At 38.9% G+C, this 21,499-nt stretch overlaps 1 protein-coding gene across 9 annotated transcripts in view; it reads right to left on the bottom strand.

Annotated features, from left to right (window-relative positions):
* Positions 1-21,499, bottom strand: part of CNTNAP4 (contactin associated protein family member 4) — a 258,259-nt gene that overhangs the window by 89,548 nt on the left and 147,212 nt on the right. For 8 of the 9 annotated variants that reach the window (XM_028095590.2, XM_028095603.2, XM_028095618.2 and 5 more), the window contains 4 exons: positions 6,334-6,537; positions 5,597-5,781; positions 4,658-4,801; positions 976-1,237 (listed from right to left, as the gene is read on the bottom strand). In XM_028095590.2, coding sequence (XP_027951391.1) covers positions 976-1,237; positions 4,658-4,801; positions 5,597-5,781; positions 6,334-6,537 — 795 coding nt within the window. The remainder of the gene's footprint in view (positions 1-975; positions 1,238-4,657; positions 4,802-5,596; positions 5,782-6,333; positions 6,538-21,499) is intronic. The other variant, XM_028095613.2, reaches the window with a different exon arrangement.

Raw genomic sequence — 21,499 nt, 5'->3', positions numbered from 1 at the left:
TACTTGTTCTTCCTATATTTAGTTTCTGATTGTGATCTAACCGATTTTTCCTCTCTCAGTCATATTCTATTAATTTTGGTCATAGTTAATATAGAGGAGTAGTACAATAGCATCTTTAATTTTTTTTAAAGATCATTTATTAAACTGATGTAGCCATTTACCCCAGTGTGACCTCTAGTTGCTTGGCTTGGGTGTTATTCCACACATATGAAAGTGTGATGGAGATCCCTTGTCAAGAACTATATAATTTTAATGAAGAGACAAAAATATCCCTCACCCAAAGCACTGACCTAAATTAGACACTAATTTTCCAGATACTCATATAGTCTCCATAATTATAGTACTTCAAATCATTATGATACCGTATTGCCTAGAAGTGGAGAGAATCTCATTTGGTGGCCAAATGAGATCCCGGCATGAATCTTTTCAACCTCCCCAAATGTATCCAACTCTGTACAGAATACATCAGCAAGTGAAGATATTTTGACTCATCATTTCAGTTTTACATCACACACGAATATAGAAATAAAGATACAGATCCAAGAAAGACCTCTCCTTTTCTCTCATGGACCAGATAAGGCTAATGGCTGTGTGAGACAGAGCCTAGTCTTCCCCTGAAGATGCCCAGTAAACCTTTGGATCCATTCCAAAGTCTTTCGCATTTTTCCCCAAAACACATTTCCTCGGAATATAGCCACTTATCTGGAGTGGGCAAGAGGGTCATGAAAGGACATTTCTAGTCCCTCATAACTATCATTTGGTTAATAAGAACTGCTAGTGTCAAAGCCATATTTAAAAGGAAATTGGAATCAAGGTCCTGTAAGGCAGAACACTGATAATCTTATTAACTCAAGTATTCATTTATTAAACAAATACTAATTTTTTGGTTATGCATAAAATTTTACAGAAGAGGGACTGAGAGATAATGAAATCTTTCAAACCCATATGCTTTGCCTGCAGGAACACATTTATTACCTGCTGTGATGTCACTGGGTAATTTTCCCGGCTGGAAGAGATTCAGCTTAAGTTTTCCATCATTAAGAAAGAGGAGGAGACCCCCTGAAACCAGCTGAAGTTCGCTGAATAGCAGAAGTCCTGCCTTATTCCAGGTTCGAAATTGAAACGCGGTCAAAAGCTCGTCCTCCCCGGAAAAGCCTGGCAGGGCTAAGTAACTCCTAGGGCTGAGAAAAGTCACAGGCACAGACTGTGATTGTGAACAGGAAAACGACACATTTCCCTGAGAAGAAAGCAAAAGAAAAAGCTTTAAGAATGGCTCACATCATTGTAGTAATAGAAATGGAAGTATTCACAAAGGCCGTTTATCAATCTCATATTATCCTTGGTTTAAAACAACAACAAATTGCTATCAACATGAAAAATCAAATCCTTGCCATATATCTTAAAGGTTCTTCAAATCCTGTGATAGTAAAATCTTTCCCCAGGTTCTTGGTGAAATCCGTTTTCCCCCAGCTCTCAACTTCTATAAAGGGCATCCAACTCAACGCCATTGAGATCAATAAAAATTTATTTAAGCCAATTCTTTGTTTTTAACTTTTCTTGGCTTTCCATTCCCTGAGCTCTGGGTGAAATCCTTTTCTCCTGCATCCTTTGATGCCTTTGGTTCTAATCCACCCCATAACATGCGCAATATTAATGAGCTACTGTTTTTCCTTCTGTATTTTTTTTCCTATTTTTCTCTTTTCCCATTGGAACTCTTATTTATATATATAATATATATATATATAGTTTCAGTTTTATGTTCATTTATATGTACATAAGCACTTACTTATATGTTGACGATATAGCTACACACTAGGCATTATTTATTTTACAAAAGTAGGAACTATGTTTTAGAACTAAAAAATACCTTATGGAAATCCTTTTGAGCCTGGCATAAGCCTAATTCCTTCTTTTTGTTGATTGCATAATACTCTATTATGTGACTAGTCCAACTTTTACTCAGCCGTTTTCCTGTTAATGTGCTTGTTTCCAGGTTTTACCTCTCCCAGCAACGCTATAATAAATAACTCTACATGCTCCTATGTGTATTTTCAGTTCTACAGAAGAGGGTTCTAAATGCAAAACTATATATCCCTATATGTCTTAATAAATATTTCCAGCTTCTTTTCCAAAAAGAAGTTAAAATACTCCACATTTCTTCTGGTAATATATAAGGATAGCCTTGTCCCCACACCCTTGGCAGGAATAGGTATTATAGGATCTTTTAAATCTGCACAAGTTCAACGACAAAATGTCAACGTGATATACCATTTTTATTTATCTTGCATTTACCTGACCAACAGTGGATCTGCGCATTTTTCATGAGTTTGTGGCTCTTTTGGACTGGCTTTCCTCAGAATGGTCTGTTTATATCCTTAGCACAATTTTTTTTAATATTTATTTATTTATTGTGGAGAGAGAGAGAAAGTGAGCACAAGCAGGGGGAGCAGCAGAGGGAGAGGGAGAGAAGTAGACTCCCCACTGAGCAGGGAGCCCGATGCGGGGCTCGATCCCAGGACCCTGAGATCATGACCTGAGGTGAAACCAAGAGTCAGATGCTTAACTGACTGAGCCACCCAGGCGCCCGCATTTTTCCTCTTATGTTTTATATTGGACACTACAATGTATAACGTACTACTCACATTCCTTTATTTTTTTAAAAGATTTTATTTTTAAGTAATCTCTACACCCAATGTGGGGCTTGAACTCAAAACCGTAAGATCAAGAGTCACATGATCTACTGAATGAGCCAGGCAGGTGCCCCAACCTTCCTTTATTTTTAAAACATTTATTTTAAAACATTTTTGGCTTTTTCTTATCATTTCTTATCATTATGCCCGTATCGTCTGATTAATATGTATTATTTCTCATCTAATGGTTTATTATAAAATTTATTTATTATAAAATCTATTATAAGATCTTCAAGATATCTTAGAATTGCATAAATTTTCATTAAAATACTATATATATAAGTTATTCTGCTAGTAGAGTAAAATAGATATTTAAGGATTTCAAAAAACTTTAAGGTTTAATTAGTTAGAAGTAATTAAGTACGTTCCTTAACAGGCTTCAGAAATGAATATGAACGTATTTATTTTTCCTGAAAGTAATCTTTAACATGTTTTCCAAATATAGATTTGAAAAGTCAGTGAAATCGACTTTATTTAGAAGGATACATTTTGGAATTAGACCATTTGGTCTTGGTTAAACAAAAATATTTGGTTATACTGTGATTCTGTTAAAAGTGAATTATCTTTCATTGTGGACAAATATCTTGTCCCAGTGAATGAAATAACAAAAGCGGGAAAATAAACTACACTGAGCCAAAATGTAAAGGCAATTAGAAACTAACAAACCTCGTAAAACTGTAAACATTTTACCAGCTGCGGTTTGGTCTGATGCTTCATTTGGACGGCTGCCTGCTACCTTGCAAGCAGCAAATCCTCTTGCCATTGAAAAGTGGGGGTTAGCTGCATGAGCGGTTTCTGGAAACTCGTTTGCCCATGAAACACATCTATCTACAGTTTTTCTTTTTTTCATTTTCCTTTTAAATCATCTTCCCTTTTATAAAAAAAAAAACTAAAAATCTTTCTGGATGGTATACTCCTACAAATACTACCGATTCACACACAGAATCAGGAATAAAATCTTTTGTAAACAACAAATCTTCCCACGATATGCTTTGGGATTGGCTGACACAGCACGAGCTTAAACGGATATATCCTGAACTTTGAGCAATTAAAGAAATGTACTGAAATGGATCTGTGTGTCTGCTTTTCTATCAAGAAGCTGGTTAAAATGGAAACCATGTTTCCCAGAAAACCCTTCCACGGCTGGTTCTGGTGAAAAGTGAGCCCAAAACGGAGCTTCTGTGATATCTGAGTCACAAGTGAAGCGCCAGCCATTTTCTTCCAAAGCGTTTTGAAGGATGATCACAGAGGAGCTGCTTTGCTCCAGTTTGTCCTGGCTCTCCTTCACTATGCTCTGTCTCTTCTTCCTGACAGCTGGCCTCCACATTCCAGTTCCTCTGACAATTGTTAAGATCCAAGTCCGAAAATAGATCCCTTGTTCGTAAGACTCATAGCGGTGCTGCTTCCCTGACTGAACCCTGACCAGTACAGTCATATTTAAAAGCTGTTGCATTTCCACAGAATTAGAATATAATGCAGCCTGACCAACAACTGCTACTGGGACAGCCTGGCAGATGCAGTGTTGTAACAGCCTATTCGTTTCTCTTATTTGTTATGAATGACCGTGGCAAAATACAGTTTTTCAAGTGTCTCTCTAATGTACATGGATGTTATCTGATTCCAGGAACTTGGCATGCTTATTTAGGGAGTTTGTCAGGGAGTATCTTATTAAGGAAGTTACACAGCAAAGAAATTAGTCCCCTGGAGTAATAACATCACAGAATTAAATTATCAACTGTAAAACAAAAAAATGCTTTACTTTATATAAAAATAAAATAATCATGCCCTGTGCATTATAATTCCTTTAGATAGGATTAATCCTTTCCATGCATATTGCCTAGCAGAGAAAATTTTTAAAAGACTAATTTCTAAAACATCATATCATGTGGGAATCCAAAATGGAGCAGTTTTATTGTGTGGAAAAGTAACATAGTTTCACTCATTCGTTTACATGAAGATTCTCTTACCATAGTGATGATCTCTGGTTTTTGTCGCTTGGCCAGATCAATGACATCTACTCCATTGTAATAAAGGTTTTCTAGGCACCCATGAAAATTCTTATGGGGGAATGACACTGATTTTCCAGGTGCTGGAATCCCTCCAAAGCTGATCTTAGAAAGAAAAATGGCATCAATAATATTGTTTAGTGATTTTCTGATAATCTGCTTAAATAATTATAATTAGCAGCTATAGCTTTAATCATCACAGATAAATCAATTTTTCATCACTCTACACTGCCATGTTGCTAATTTCATATGGATATTTTTAAAAATTAAAATGCAGATTTGAAAACAAATTTACATGCATTCAGTTTTCATTTACACAAGAGCTTGATTATTCTTACAAGTTACTAATCACATCTGGATTTGATGTTTATTGGTTGATGAATAAAAATGTAGCTTTATATCCATGGTAAACCTCTGTTTAATAACATAACTGGTTGTAATGGCATTATGTTTTATCTACATTTCCGGCACATATTGGTTATTTGTGCATTTGAATCAATTGATAATCTATTCATTACTACAACCTCTCCATAAATCTACACTGCTCAAGGATGCCCTACAGCACCAAAAAAAAACCACGCAACACATTCTATATCCACTTCTGGTAATACAATCTCCTGGAGATTTCCTACATGTGATACTCTGTGACTATACATTTCAGGTAAAAAAGAAAATCTCTCTCTGTAAGAGCAGGTTAACATATTGTCAGAAAGATGAAGCATCAGTAGTATCTGCCCAAATCTGCTATTGTGAGTTAGGTCACCTTGGGAAACACTTTGCCAGGACTTGGAATTACTCTGAAAGAGGCGAGGGGTGCTCCCTACAGTGTATTTTCTTTTGCATGGCTACGCAACATACACATCATAAAAATCCGTATTAATTGAAACATAACTATCACACCTCATGATCAAGGTCCCGGTAACTGAATTCTCCATGGGCGTGGAAACAGTGCCTGTGCTCATCCACTGTAAAGTTGACCTGTTTGCCCACGAGCTGGATGAGCACGGAGTGCCAGTGTTGATCGTCCAGCAGGCTGCCCAGGGTGAGATTGATGAGCGTGTGAGTGGAGGGCAGTTTGGCTTCCCCTGAGAAGAGAAAAAAAATAATGGCACCATTAGTCCTAGTCTAAAAAAAAAAAAAAAAGTTCCCCCTTGTGGACCAGCATCTCTCATAACCCATAATAATTGCAATCTCCTTCCTTGCATTCCATCCAAAACACTAGTATGGATCTACCTGAAGTTTGAATATAATGTTCTCTCAACCTTGTTGTAATTTCTTCCACTGTTAATTCTTTTTATTAGTAGTTCCCATCACATGCTCATTTGCAATGTAAATTTTATCTTTGCTACAACCTCATTATTTTTACTAGTTCAGTATTTTCAATGACTTTCTTCATGATGTTTGAAAACAGCTATGTAGTTCTCCTGGCACTTTGTAAAAAATATCAAATGAGGGTCTTGTACAATTTGTAAAATATGAGGCACTTGTACATGAAAGTGCAATACTGGTGTACATATAAGCCCTTGACTATGGAACTAAGGCACCTTAACTATTAAAAGAGAAGCTATAAAAATATAAATTTACTGAAGTGATATCCAAATGGCCAGATTTTCAAGTACTTCACCAAATAATTTTACCTGAATTAATAAGTAAAAAGAGTCTTCCTCTTCTTAATTCCAGTGTGATATGATCTCCATTTTGCCCTTCCCGGTGGAGCAGAATTCCATCACTCTGCATAGTTTTAAATTTCAAAGAAATAATATCCTTTACTGGGCTCAGGAAGTTTTGATCAAATCTGTAGAGAAGGGAACTTTTTCCATCAAGATCAACCACCTCTGATCCTAGAGACAAAGACATTGAAAAGTCACTCTAAAGGATACATATACTTTTTAGTAAAGCATTTTAAATGTGTGTGTGTGTGTGTGTATATATATATATATCATATACATATGATATACATAAAGCACTGTGCATTGTGCATAAACACACATATGCACAGTTCAGTTTCAAGCCAGTCATAAGGGAAAATAAAAGTTCCAATGTCTAATTCTCTCTTGATGCCTGGGATTGATTCCATTTTAGTCTTTACTAACCTATTTACAAAATCTTGATCTAGAAATACATCTTAAATTGCATTCCTAATTTTCTCAAATTATTGAAAGCTATTCTTTTCATTCAGTAAACAAAAGAAAATCAGGAAAAAGATTATGATCAATATCCATAAAATCACTTTGCATATTTCACAATCAGTATTTTTAATGATGTTCCTGAAGTGTTGAAGTTAAATGCTTTTTGGCTCCTGAAAAAATGGTTTGATGTCTCAAAATTCTCTCATACAGGCTGTAGATAAGAGATCTACATATAAATACACACACATACATCAGACTCATCAAATGCCACCTCAAGTATATATTAAGCTGACCTTTGTGTTTTATTTTATGATTTTTGTGGCTAAGTAATAGTACTTAAGAGCAATGCTATATTCTGTCTTCTAGAGGACATCTTTGGAAAGGCATTCACTCAATGATATTATAAGGGCTGTTCTGCTGCATTTGTGTCAAAACTGTGACACTGACATGTTTTTTCAGCTTTCTGACAGTGTCTTATCTACTCATTGTCAAGATCACTTTTATTCAGTTCATCTGAAAAAAGATGTCATGTTATACCAGTAACGTAACAGCACATCTGTCAAAATCAGTTGCACCCTGAACAACAGACACGAAGTAGAACTGATAATACTCAGAAAACCTAGCAGTGTTTTCTACATTTTGCAAGTCAAAGATTTTTTTTAAGGCAATTACCCTTGAGTGTACATTTATGTAATAAACGAAGAGGTTAGGGAAACCCAATGAAGCTATTTTTCAACTGGTTAGCTAACTCTTCCCAGTCAATGAAATGACATTAAAGTTTACTCACTTTGTTTCATTTGACAAAATTATTACAGCTACTTGTATGCCCAAATACACATTTCATTCAGATTATCCATCATATTTAATGTGAACCATTTATAACTCACCACCCCCTGAAATTTTTTTCAACTATTTCATGCAGTTATCTTTTGAAAATTCAGAGGTTTGATTTTTCCACATCTTGTTAATGTGCTTATAAAGAATCCATTCACCAAATGCACATGAATAAACATTGCATTCTGTAGAAAGAATAATGTTAACTGAACAATTATTCCTTGTTATATAGCTGAATGAATGTGCACGGTAAAAACATAACTCTGTGTCGTATACAAATAATGTGTTCTATGATTATTAGATTACAATAAATTAAGAAAAATTCCAATAAGACAGACTTTAAATGCTGTCACATTTGGAGCCATGCAGTTATCTCTGAGTTAATGTATTGCTTAAAGGCAACCATCATAATAATGATTTTATTTTAGATAAAGTCTATTTTGGGGATTAGCTACCAAGAGAATTTTTTTTCCAGGAAAGGTTCAACCTGTGTGAGTTCAGCCTACTATTTCTTTTTTTCTCTTCTTCGCTATTATATGTTATAATGGTCATATTCACCCTTCATGGCACCTAAAGCTTTTGTGCCTACAATATTTCCATCAGTAAAAACAGGACAGTGAAGGACTGACGCTTGAAGCAATGGTGTACCGCCCCCTCTCTTAAACTGAAGCCACTTGCCACTTTCACTCTTACCTGTTATCTCCTGACTCCATAGATAATACTTCAGTAATGTGAGACATTCGTTCAATAAGTATGTATTTAGCGCATCGTTTGTGAGACCCTGGGATGGATGCTGAGACTAAGAGAGTAATCAACACCAGCATGGCTCCTGCCCTCATAGAGCTGACATTCCACGAAGATGGACATGCCTTAACCAGTGAGCAGCCATGACAGACTGATGGAGCCTAACAGAAGACTGGGTCTCTTCAGTTAAGGGAGTTGGGGAAACCTCACCACTGACCTTCCTACTCCCCACGGTCTTCAAGTCCTATATGTGTTCCCATAAACTTTTAGAATTACTCTTAGGACATTTAATTCTCCAAAACCTCGGCATTCTCCCAACACTTTCTCTCCTTCACTGTCAGGAAAGGAAGCTCTGAGGGTTGCTGAGAAATATGGTGACAGTCAGCAATTCAACTCTCAGAAGAGGAAGAAAAGTGAGCAGGGCTTGCCTTGAAAATGGGTCTGAAAGTGAGAAAGTAGTTTAAGGAGGAGAAGAATAAACAGATTTCACATGTGTGTGAACAATAGCTTCAGAGAAAAGAGCTGTATAATTCAGAATGTGAGTACAATGTCAGCATAGGAAAACTTTTAACTTATATATGTGCAACATATGTACAAGAATTTTCATTAAAAAAAAATTCAGGGTGATTCCTAACAGTATTACTTTAAATAAAAGACTCACTTAAAATGAGTCTAATATAAGTCACTGTTATAAAAAGCTATCTACACAGCATATCTGATATATAAAAAGCATACAATTTTCAACAATAATCACAAAACACTGTGTTGTGGCATATACAGCTTAATGATATAAAAATCTGGAATTATATTTAAAAAAGTCTTGAGAGAGACAGACAGAGAGAGGGAAACAGAGAGAAAATGAATTTGAATTCATTATCAGAATCTAGCTCTCCAAGGATGCTGGTGGGAGAGAGAGGTTTGTAGTTTCTCTTGAAAATGGTCTTACCCACCATTAAGAAAAATTGGAAAAACTAAATATAATCCAGAGGAATAACTTCACATTCTTTCAATGTCATATAGGACCATTTCTTCACAGACTCACCTAAAGATTATTTAATTCTAGGTGAATTAATAAATGTCTGATTTTACTATTTATTACAGATTAGGATCAGACTTTGTTAAGTTACATGTTAATTTGTAGATTTCTTTGCCCAGTAGAAATACAAATGGTTCTACAGTTATGGTTTTATTGCCCTGTTGGACATTAACTATTCATGTACCCAACCTAGTAATAGTAATCCAACATTCTTTCTTGGATTCCTGTCTACACTCAGTCTCTTGAATCTTCTTCCAACTAGCTTTACCATCCTTTTGATTCCTTCTTTAATTAAATACATCTTTCATATGTGTTTATTCTGTATTTGAATTTAAGTCATGTTTTTTTGCTTTTGAAAATTCTTTCTTTTTTTTAACATTTTTTATTATGTTACGTTAATCACCCTACATTACATCATTAGTTTTTGATGTAATGTTCCATGATTCATTGTTTGCATATAAGACCCAGTGCTCCACGCAGAACGTGCCCTCTTTAACACCCATCACCAGGCTAACCCCTCCCCCCAAACCCCCTCCCCTCTAGAACCCTCAGTTTGTTTCTCAGAGTCCATAGTCTCTCATGGTTCGTCTCCCCCTCCGATTTCCGCCCCTTCATTCTTCCCTTCCTGCTATCTTCTTCTTTTTCTTCTTCTTTTTTTAACTGCTTTCAACATTACTAACTTAAAAAGTACAACTTGGGCTTCACATCATTGACTGGGGAAGCAACATTTTTTTTTTAAAGATTCTATTTATTTATTTGACAGGGAGAGAGAGAGAGAGATCACACGTAGGCAGAGCAGCAGGCAAGGGAGAGGGAGAAGCAGGCTCCCGGTTGAGCAGAGAGCCCAAAGCAGGGCTGGATCCCAGAAGCCTGGGATCATGACCTGAGCCAAAGGCAGACGCTTAACCGAATGAGCCACCCAGGTGTCCCTGGGAAAGTATCAGCCATCACCAGTAACATTCAAGGCAAATTTATTTTCACTATTCCACAAAGGACACTACCAATGCAAATACACTCTCACAAAAGAAAAGTTCAGATGATTCATAACAGTATTTCTTTACATTGAAACTAACTTATGAAAGATTTGATGAGAGCAGGCCCTTAAGGAAAGCAATTTAACTCAGTATTTATTTGTTTAGAAACACTAAAATAAGCATCCAAAGTAATATTCTTGTTTCAAATAACAGAATCACACTTACGTCCATCTTTTGTCACTTTCAGAAAACGACTCTTTTGTACACAGGTGAAATGTATAAATAGGAAAAGTAGAAGTAGTAGAAAATTCAGAAGTTAACAAAATTTGTAACCGTAAAAGACGTATAGTCCAAAGATGTAGGAGGAGACATGTTACTTGACTGAAAGAATTATGTACTAATGGTAAATCTGTTCATTAGTAGGCTTATAACTGAAGTTATGTTTTCAATGACTGAATTACTACGATATTAGTAATGTGGCCCTGTCACACCCTGTTCACCACAGGGAGGATATAAACCCTAATTTTCTAGGAACAAGTTGCAAACTGTTCTGACACATTTATCCCCCTCCAGCTAGGCCCCTTCTGAACCATTTTTTTAAAGATTTTATTTGAGAGAGAGACAGCATGAGCAGGGGGGAGGGGCAGAGGGAGAAGCAGACTCCCCGCGGAGCAGGGAGCCCGACGCGGGGCTCGATCCCGGGACTCCAGGATCATGACCTGAGCCGAAGGCAGACGCTCAACTGACTGAACCACCCAGGTGCCCCTTCGGAACCATTCTTAATAGTTTTTTATTTTAGTGTAGCCTAGGGGTTAAGCCAACTAGTCTGTGTGGGTTTGCACCTTCACTCCACCTTGGGCAAGTGTATGAGTTTCCTATCATTGATGTAACAAATGACCACAAACTTGGTCACGTGAAACAACACAAATGTATTATCTTCTAGTTTTGGAATTCTAAAATCAAGGTGCTGGCAGGAGTTGCTTTCCTTCTGAAGTCTCTGAAAGATAATCCCTTTCTTCCCCTTTCCTAGCTTCTAGAGACCATCCACATTCCGTGGTTCATGACTACCTTCTTCACATACAAGACTAGTGTCATAGCATCTGCAACTCCCCCACCTTGTTTCTGCTCTCCTTCTCTCAGACTGACCCTCTCACCTCCCTCTTACAAAGACCCTTGTGATTGCACTGGGCCCACCAGGATAATCCAGGCTACTCTCATTAACTCAAGAGCCTTAATCTAATCACACCTGTAGGTGCCTAGATCATATAAGGTAACATAGTTACAGGTAACAGGGCATTGCTCCCTCTATGACACAAGGTAGTTAACCCCTTTGCCCATTTCCTCTCCGCAACACGGGAATAGTATTAGTATATTCTTCACAGGATTGTTGTAGGAATGTGTATCTGCATAATTTTTGGAAGCATTGCTGCCACATAACTGCAACTCAATAAACATTAACTACTACTAATGCTAATGCTATTATTTACTGCTAGAACATTGGGCAGGGAAAGAGACACAGCAAAAATAGTTTAATAAATACATTTGGTGTATTTATTTTAAAAAGTAAACTCCTTAAAAAAATAATGAATTTCTGAAGAGCATAAGAAGTGCTCAATTATCAATGTCATGGCCAGGTTATGCAGCAAGAATGATTTTGAGCCATCTGTGGGTTCTGTGGCTTTTTCTCTGTCAGATAATGCCTGAGCTGACTCACCATGGAGACTGTCGGTGACCTGAATCCTCCTCACTGAATACCTCCATCTGAAATCTTCTCATTTACAGCAGGCATCAAGGAAAGAAGAGACTCACAAAGCCTGTAGGCCCTACTTTCATACCAATTCTCCCTCTGACCCCAGGAAAGAGGTAGAGACTGCTTTCTTTGCATGATTCAGAAATACAATCTCCCGTGGAATGAAGAGCTTTCCAATGCAAAATATTCAAATTTCTTTCAGCGAGTTGTGTCAGAAGTGGCATTGCTGAAATGTGTATTCTGTGCTCCTTTGTGTAAACACATATTTATGGCGAGCTCCCTGTGAACGGTGGAAGACACGGCAATGCGTAAATACAAAGCACATTTTTTTGTCAAGGAGCTTTCATTCTAATGGGAAAGATGCACATCCCCGAGATGTGATTTTTCATGCCAGGGCTTGGAGCTTTGCTTTCTGCATGGGGGCTGGGTCCGAATGACTTCTCACAGGTGCAGGAGGAGTTGATCCACTCAGCCTCAGAGAAGGATGTCAACTAAAATGCAGATGTACCTCTGCGAGCAGCAAGCTGACCTTCTACCTCTGCATATTTCACATAAACAGACTCCTCGTTGTAGTATCTTCCACTTGACTTGGTATCCTTCCCACCCACATCCTACCCCTGCTCCAGAAGTTTGAGACTTTGCAAAATGTGAGGTTGCTATCTGAAAAAGCAATGCCCTCCCCTCTCCGTAAGTGGATGACTAAGAAAAACCCGTACAACAGCATGCTTTCTTAAACTGAGCTCCGTGGTCAGCCATGTTAGAATCAACTGAGGAGAATCTTTTGGTGTTTCCATAAGCACTGAACATCCTGGGGTCTGCCCGATAACCACCAAGTTAGGCGCTCTGAGAGCCACACCCAGGAAAACAGTTTCCTGAGTGACCCTGAGCAGATGACAGCATGACGATTATCTGACAAGAAGGACATAGAAGGTTAAAGAAGGCTTTTCCCTGAAAATGAATAACCTCATTGCATATTGAATTGTACCATGGAAAACAAACATGTTTATCTACACTGTAAGTGATACTTGCAGAAAATTGTGGAGGTGGTAGTGGCTTGTCCCTGAAAGGTGTTTTGGGGAGAAACTGGTTCTGTGAATGCAAATGTGAATCATCACATCACTGATGAGGTCAGTTGGCTAAGAAACGTAAAAGAGACAAACTGGAATAGAAAATGCATGAGCTGGAAAATACCTGAACAGTAGAAAAGTGACTTTACGAAAGGTCATGAAAGAGTTCCTGAAAAAGACACAAGAGCCTTTTATTCATTCTGTGGGAAGCACACCAAAAATATAAATAGAGAAAAAAAGTAATCTAAATGGAGAAAGAACAATGGACCAAAACTCTTCTGGGCTAAACAATAAGTCAGTCTCCAGTACCGAGCGCACCGCTTCTTTATTTGAAAATTACTACCTATGAATTTCTCAACAAACAGAGGTCCAGTTTTGACTTCTAAGAAACATAAATCAGACTGCGTCACCGTTAAACCACTATATGGTGAAATATGAAAGCAACAGCATGATGTATTGGCACTTGAGATCTGCATTACTGAACTGCGTTTTGAAGAGATGGCAAGGAGAGAGCAAGCACTTGAGAAATCAACAGGAAATGGGTTGTACTATTTTTGCATAGTAGTATCAAGGAACACAGAATGATTTAAGGGACTCTTAAGTTTAAAACAACCAAAATTAATACAATAAAAAGGAACAAGGTACAGGATCAAGTGCTGCATCTAACCACAGAGAAAAGGTGACTTTACTATCATGGTTTTTAAATAGAGTGAATTAAGATCAGTGATAACACTCCAGGAGGTTATAGGGACAAACAAGATCACTGCCACTTAAATACCAGTCTAAATTAACCTTTTCAATAGGTTTGAAATGGGTAACATCTACTACATCAAGGACACTTGAGTATGTCATTGGAGGACATAAGCTGTATTTCTGTTTCTAATATTTGTTTGTAACTTTTGTAACGAATGCCACAGAAGTCACTTAAATGCTGAGTCTCAATTTCCTTATTTGGAATACATGGAGAAAAATTCCAATTTCTCATACCACACGAAAAGCTGTGGGTTTCAAATGCAAGTATCAAAAAGCCTCATTTATTACATATTTTGTATGCTATTATTATCATTTTAATAATAACATTCGAAATCTCCTATGGTCATCTCACAGTTCTTTAATCAAATGCTACTGCAGGAGTGTAATACATCTGTGGCTTTTATACATTTATTCATCTTTCAGTTTTTATCACGGCTAACTGGATGTTTTTCTTAGTTTGTCCACCCAGCAAATGGTTACTGAACATTCACTGTGCCGAGTCCTACAGGAGGAGCTGGTGTTGCAACAGTGAACACATTCTGTCCTCATGGATTCCCCCAATCTGAAGGAAAAGAAAGACATCCAGCAACTCATCTCACATGGACAGATGTATTTACAAACTCTAAATGGAGCATGAAGGAAAAGGGCAGGGTTGTACGGCAGTTTCGAACAGGGAGATCTAAATTAGGCTGTTGATTGGGGACCACATCGTGGAGGAAATGAAACTTAATCTGAGTAGATGCGCACCTTCGTAAATGTCTAGGATCAGGAGGGAAGGAGGAGGTATGGGGAAGGGAGGGTACGAGCCTGGGAGAAGGTGAGGACAGGTGGGAGGACGGAGACTGGCGAGGGTGGGGGGGAGGTGGCAGGAAGGAGACAGGGGAGGTCCACAGATCACCTGACCCCGTGAAAGCGTGGTTCCAGGTTTTGTTGGGACGGGTCTATTTTGGTTTTGTCCTTCACCCTAGGACATAACAACCGGTCCTCAGATTGGTCTTTACTCCTAAAGCAATGCCCTCTGGCTTTTCAGCTAAAAGCCTAAAATGTTTAACAAGTCCCTCTAGATTGGCAGGACGGATTTTTTTCCAAAGGTCTTCCTCCAGGCACTAGGTAGATGTTGAAGTCTTTGGCACCTGACCTCTCCTATCCTGCTTTTGCCTCTGCTCCTTGGTATCTCATCTTGGGCATGTGTGGTTCCCGAATCGCCAAGGACTGAGGGGGAACTTCTATGCAGGAGTTGAGACGAGACCCTCCCTCTCTCTCACCCCCTCCTTTTCAGCATTCCACGCTCAATTTTTAGCCACTCTGGCAACCTTGAGCTCTGAACTCTGCCTCCTCAGCCCAGCAAAATCTGGGTACTTTCTGCTTGAGCATTATGACGTCTGCAAACTAGGATGTGTTTTTAGGAAAAAAGTCAGTTAAAGGTGAATCTCTCAGAGTTTGCTTTCCTTCTTTCAAGAATCAAATCTTGTCAATTTCCATCCTGTTTTTGCCTTGAGCTTCAGAGCCCAGAAGGGGTTTTTTTTTTTTTATGTGTATTTTGTATCCAGCGATGACAACTACAGCAAGGTAGCCCAGTAAAAACGACCCTGCTAGGACTGGTCCTGAAAAGCAAGTCATCTTTTTGGGAACTTTTTAAATCATTGACTTGGTCTATTAGTTTATCTAGGATTGCGAAGTGGGATATGCTAATTCCATTATTCCCTCTTTATTTATTACCTGGAATATACCTTTAAGGAGAAATTCTCCCTCATCTTCTATTTGGTTACCTTGAAGTACAGATCACACAGGAAAAGTAAGATAAATTCTTGATGTTTCCTTTCATTTATTAATTTTCAAAATAATGAGTTGGTTCCTTCATATCTCTCATAGGTAACCAATTAGATTTTCATTTTTTAGTACTGTCATGAACCCATTCTTTTAAACATATTTAATATGTTGCAATACTGCAGTTACTATTCTTCCTGACGCTATCATATTTCCATTTTTGGTCAGTGAGAACCTGCTCAGTTGGCTCTGAGTTCTTTTGACATAATCCCAGCATATTTCATGGTTTCTTTTTTTCTGGTATTATAATAGCTAACCTTATTTTAATTTTACTACCACCTCACTTATCATAAGATTAAAATCTTAAGACTATAAATTTTGCAAAGAATTAGGATTTATCCTCCTTGATTTTAGGCCAACCAGAATCTATCTTCTCTCTAAACTTTGGCATAAAATAGGATTCCTCAGCTATTGAGTGCAGGGACTGTATTTAATTCACCTTGGCCAAGTATTTAGCAGTTAACATGTGGGAGCAGCTTCATAAATATGCACTGAATTCAATTATAACTATTCTTTAGAGTAAATCCAAAAAGTTTACTGCTTTTCATTTCTCCCCCCAACTGGATGTGTGGTGAGAAGAGACAGAAGACAATGATTCAGTTCTCAGTGTCAGCACTTGGCACGTCTCAAGCTACTTTCTTGCATTTCCTGTTAATAATGTTTTCCAAACTGGAATCTACTGATATAAGTCGCTCCAGTTTTCAATAGTTTTTACATTATAAAATGTATATTTTTATTTTTTTCAGTTGACATGAGCTTTGTAATTGTTGACTTGCTTCCATTTGTTAAATAGAATCCATAATTTTCTCTTATTAAACAGTCTGGATTTAAGCAAATAAACACAATAGTTTCTATATTCTATGTAGTTCCTCTGCTTCTATAGATCTCTTCTCTTCCGATCTTCTCAGTTGTCCCTGTGTTCTGCGTCTGATCGTCCACAGGCTGCACATGCTGCCAGGTTGGCAGGAAAAGCCCTCCTGAGGCTCACCAACCCTGCCCCCCTCTGTTCATTCACCTATCCAGAAGGCTCTTACCAAAGAAGGAACATCTGACTACCATACAGTATCATGTGCGCCTAGTATGACCACCGGGAGTGGAACGGCTGTTCCAGAAACAGGTGGAAGTGTCCTCTGACCCAAAAGTGAGGTGTCAGAGAAGTTGTCAGAGACAGTGGTTTCTCTGCTGAGGAAAGGTGACAAGTGCAAGACTTCTCTCAGTAGAGGAAGACTGCACGTGTGCTGACTGCCCCAGGCGCTACACAAAGATCCCAGGTCTAGAAAAATCATGAAATCACGGCATGTTGAAGAAATGGAAATGGTTCAGGATGGCTGGACAGCTGGAGGCTTTTACTCTGTTGAGGATGAGGAAAGGCAGGGCACAGGCTGCAAAATGAGGATGTTTACACAAGAACAAGAGAAGAGGAACTTGGCATTTACACCAAGGGCAACTGTCGCAGCGATTCATCCACAATTAAAGACCATGATCTCCTGTGGCTTCACGGCCACACCCTCAGGACACCTCAGACACAGTCACTGCCATTCAGTCTTGTTCCCTTTCTCTGCCTTCATTTACCACTGGTTACTTCCCTTCAGGACATTTTGTAGAGTAGTATTTCTTTACCATCAAATATTTTCTCTTCTTTTTCCTTCTTCCGCAAGGTATTTCCTTACCCACATCTCTTGTCTAGCTCTATAAACATGTTCACGGCTGCTATGACCAAGACATCTGAAATTTATACTTTCTCTCTGAACCCATAAAATTTAGCTTCTTCTTCTCTCATTACTCAGGAAACAACTTCCAAGTTTTCCGACATAAAAGTAGAACATGCTCTTTGATATGGATTTTCCATTCACTTGATGTTCCTTCATAACAAGTTACTGCCCTAACTCACCCAGACAGAGGGTAATAAAATTATGTGTGGCTCTCACAATAGCCATGGTCCCTGCAATATTCATAGGAGCAGTTGCACCTATAACTTCAGTGAACGCATGCAGGAGGCACGGGGGGTGGGGGGTGGCATAAAAATGCAGGCTACCTCAAAAACAGCATAAAGGACCCACTTTAATTATGATAGAAATGCACCCCTCCTTTTCAAAGCCACGAGTAGTTGTCCAAACACAGCACTTTATAGTTTTATTCCTAACAGTAATGCAGTAAGCGGAAAGTCATGATTTAGTAACAACAATATTCATATAGGTTTCAATTATATACCATCGACTGAGAGCATTTAGAGTTCCAGCCTTGTGTGTTCCCCAGGCTTGGATTCAAGGAGTCAACAAAGGAATTAATGATCTCCCCCGTGCCCTTTCAGAGCTCATTCATTTTCCACTGGCCTCCCAGCACGGCACCACTTTCCAGATGCTTGTTCCAATCTGGTAACTCAGCGACCCACCCATGCAATCACTAAGCTCTCTTAATTCAACATCCTCAGTACATTTGAGTCAGATTTGAGTCAAGAGAATCCCTCTCCTGATTGCTGGTCCCCTGGCTTGAGGCTCCACTATCACTGCACACGTGAGATCAGAAGGCTCCTAACCGAACTCCTGCCTCCAATGTGTGTGCCCTTACTTTCAGCCTGAACGACCACCCTCAAATACAAACCAACCCTGCCGGCAGTCCCGTCTCTGTCTCTGCGCTTCACTAGGGTACGCTCCTTCTCCTATTTGGACTACCCTCCCAGGCGTCCATGTGAAAATACCTGCACTTTAGTTTCAAACCTCTTGCTATAAATGTTCTTATACTAATGTCAACTCATCAATCACTTCATTCCTCACATCCTATACTCATGCTACAATATTTTATGTTGAGTGTGTATAATTTTTATGACATTGCCTCTTCTGACCTCTGGGATCAAACACCCCATGCTAGTTGCTGTAAATGGTTCTGTTTTTACGTGTACTTATGTGCACACCCCCACACCCCACATCTCCCTTCTCTCAGTGAAATTAATAAGCAAGTTGAGAGCCAGCTCTGTAGGGTCATCACAGATCCCCTGCTATAGGTGTCATACATGGTGGTCTTGCAGGTTACATTGATAACATGTACATTGCTTTTTTGGCTTTTATTGTACAAGTACTATAAATTTTGTTTTGAGTTTTATAACTTTGTAGCATTGGGGTGCCTGGGTGGCTCAGTCGGTTAAGTGGCTGCCTTCCGCTCAGGTCATGATCCCAGGGTCCTGAGATCGAGCCCCATGTCGGGCTCCCTGCTCAGCGGAGAGCCTGCTTCTCCCTCTCCCTCTGTCTGCCACTCTGCCTACTTGTGCTTTCTCTCTATCTCTGTTAAATAAATAAATAAAAATCTATAACTTTGTAGCATTTTAGATAATGTTGCATTTGTGCTTTGTTGTGTAGAATGAAAGGACTGTATTGAATAAACCTAGGGTTAGAATGCAAAAAAATATTACATATAGTAATAATTCCCATTTATTAAGAAACATACATTATTTAAAATTTATCCCTATACCCAATACTTCATACAGTTCTCTTTCAGCAAGTGTCAATAAATACTTAAAAGGTGAATGCATGCATGATTCATATAGTTGTCAAGAGCACAGGCTTTAGAAAGTAATGGATGCGAATTTAAATCTTAGCTCTAACACAGGCAGTCTGTGTAATCCTGGACAAAGTTCTTCATTTCTCTAAGGTTCACTTTCCCCCACGTCAGGAGACTTGAAGCAACCTGGGATACACCACCCTTGAGTGAGTGGCTCAGGCAAAGCCCAAAAAAGAGTCACATTAACTTGGTGCAGGCAACGTGGACGCACAGGCCGGCGGGTGCACACAGTCCTCCAGGCCTTCACGAGAGGCTCACTTAACTGCCAGCATGGACAGGTATCCTGTGACCGTGACCCAGGAGAGAGACCCTGACCACTCCCCAATACCACTTCTCCTTTTTATAGGTGTTGTAGCTGAATGGCCTTGTATATATATCTGAAGAAAATCCGGGCTGATCTCGGATCTGGGCTACTCAGGGGAGTTGCAGACAAAATCTTGCCACCGTGTTCTTGGGCTGAGAGCACCTGCAGCTCTCCCTTCTGCAGACAAGGCGAGCGGATGGTCCCACCTATTTCTGTACCAGGCAGCCCAGAGCAAGCCACAGGGCTCTTTCAGCAGACAATTTCGTTCCTCTGCTCTGACTCCTGCATAAAATGGTAATATTCATGCCCCTACTTCACTGTGTTCTTAGGACTAAATCAGAAAATGCCTAGAAAGAAAATATCTGATACATATTAACTATTTAATAAATGATAGTTACATAGAATCATGCTTTAGTAAATTTATATTCTGCAAGGCTGATACTTATGAAAAGGTGGAGAATAGAAGTGTAACCCAAGAATTAAAGTCCATTTGATCAAAGGCCCGCCCTTAAGGCACTCACACCCAACCCATCTTGAGGTTATTCTATGAGAATACTTTTCCATTGTTTATATGTTTTTCTCTTATCCAAAATTATACAACAGAGTCCTGTCGTACCCTTTACCAATGGGTGTTTATGTTTGAATTTAAAATCTTGTTGGCTCTCAGTACTGCTACTTCAGCGGCCGGTCAGTGAGAAGAGGAGGCTGACGAAATGCGTGGACAATGTGCAAGAGACAGCAACTGAAGTCGCAGGAAAAAAACTGTCCCATAGGGCTGCAGATCAAGGAAAGTGGAGGAAGATTTGAGTAACCATGGAGTGCATGGCAGAGAGAACTCAAAGGAACTTGTTCCTCAGCAGTCACATCCATGGGGACATCAAGAGTGGTGCTTTAGTTTTGGAAAAACAGGGTCAATAGTCTTGTTCAACTGAGGTTGATTTTACATCCTAGACTGAATGTGTATTAAGTGTGTATGACAGAGAAAACTGCTTAATATTTCTAAGACTCGATTAGATGGGTGATTTTTAGGATTAATTAAGAACGCCTATAAAAACTATACCTGACAGTGAGTAAGCACTCAAGAACTTAGCTATTTTTATACTGCGACAAATAAATATTTTGCAAGGTGGATGTTCTAAGTAGAGAATGTAATTATAAATATGAAGCATTTGAGATCTGTTTTGCTAATTATCCATTGTGTAGCATGGCTTTTGCTAATCTCTATGATCCAAAGACAAATAAGACTGACTTTCCAGGTTCTGTGTTCCAGAATTGCAGTTTGGGGTGGGATATTTTTTTAAAGGATGATTTTATCCAAATGGATCATTGCAAAGGAGGAGCTAACACATAATAGGAGCAGCTAAGCTAAACGGTTGAAGCCAAGAGAGTAAGTGGGCAGACAGTGAGAAGTAAGCTGCCCATGACTCATCTCTGGGATTTAACAGCTGGACAGAGCCTGAGCCCACACTTGGGTTCTGGAGTCGGGCAGACATGGCTGCGAACCCAGCTCAGTCACTTCCCATCAGTACGGCTTGAGCAAGCCCTCCTCCCTGAGCTTTTAGCTGCCTCATTTGCAAAGTCGGAGAATGGAGTAGTTATCGCATAATATTTACCCAGACTTTTAAAAAATTATAAACTCTTAATATAATGCTAGACATATAATAAGCACTCAATAAAACGTTGCTATTTCTAGCATTAAAAAATTAATACTATTGGGGGATGCCTGGGTGGTTCAGTCAGTTAAGTGGCTGCCTTCGGATCAGGTCATGATTCCAGGGTCCTGGGATCGAGTCCCACATCAGGCTCCTTGTTCATTGGGTAGCCTGCTTC

The sequence above is a fragment of the Eumetopias jubatus genome, unplaced genomic scaffold (genome assembly GCF_037043125.1).
Source record: "Eumetopias jubatus isolate StellerSeaLion01/CBP00866 unplaced genomic scaffold, mEumJub1_p1.0 scaffold_10, whole genome shotgun sequence".
Lineage (NCBI taxonomy): Eukaryota > Metazoa > Chordata > Mammalia > Carnivora > Otariidae > Eumetopias > Eumetopias jubatus.
The sequence above is the reverse complement of the archived record's forward strand: the minus strand, read 5'-3'. Positions and strand labels throughout refer to the sequence as shown.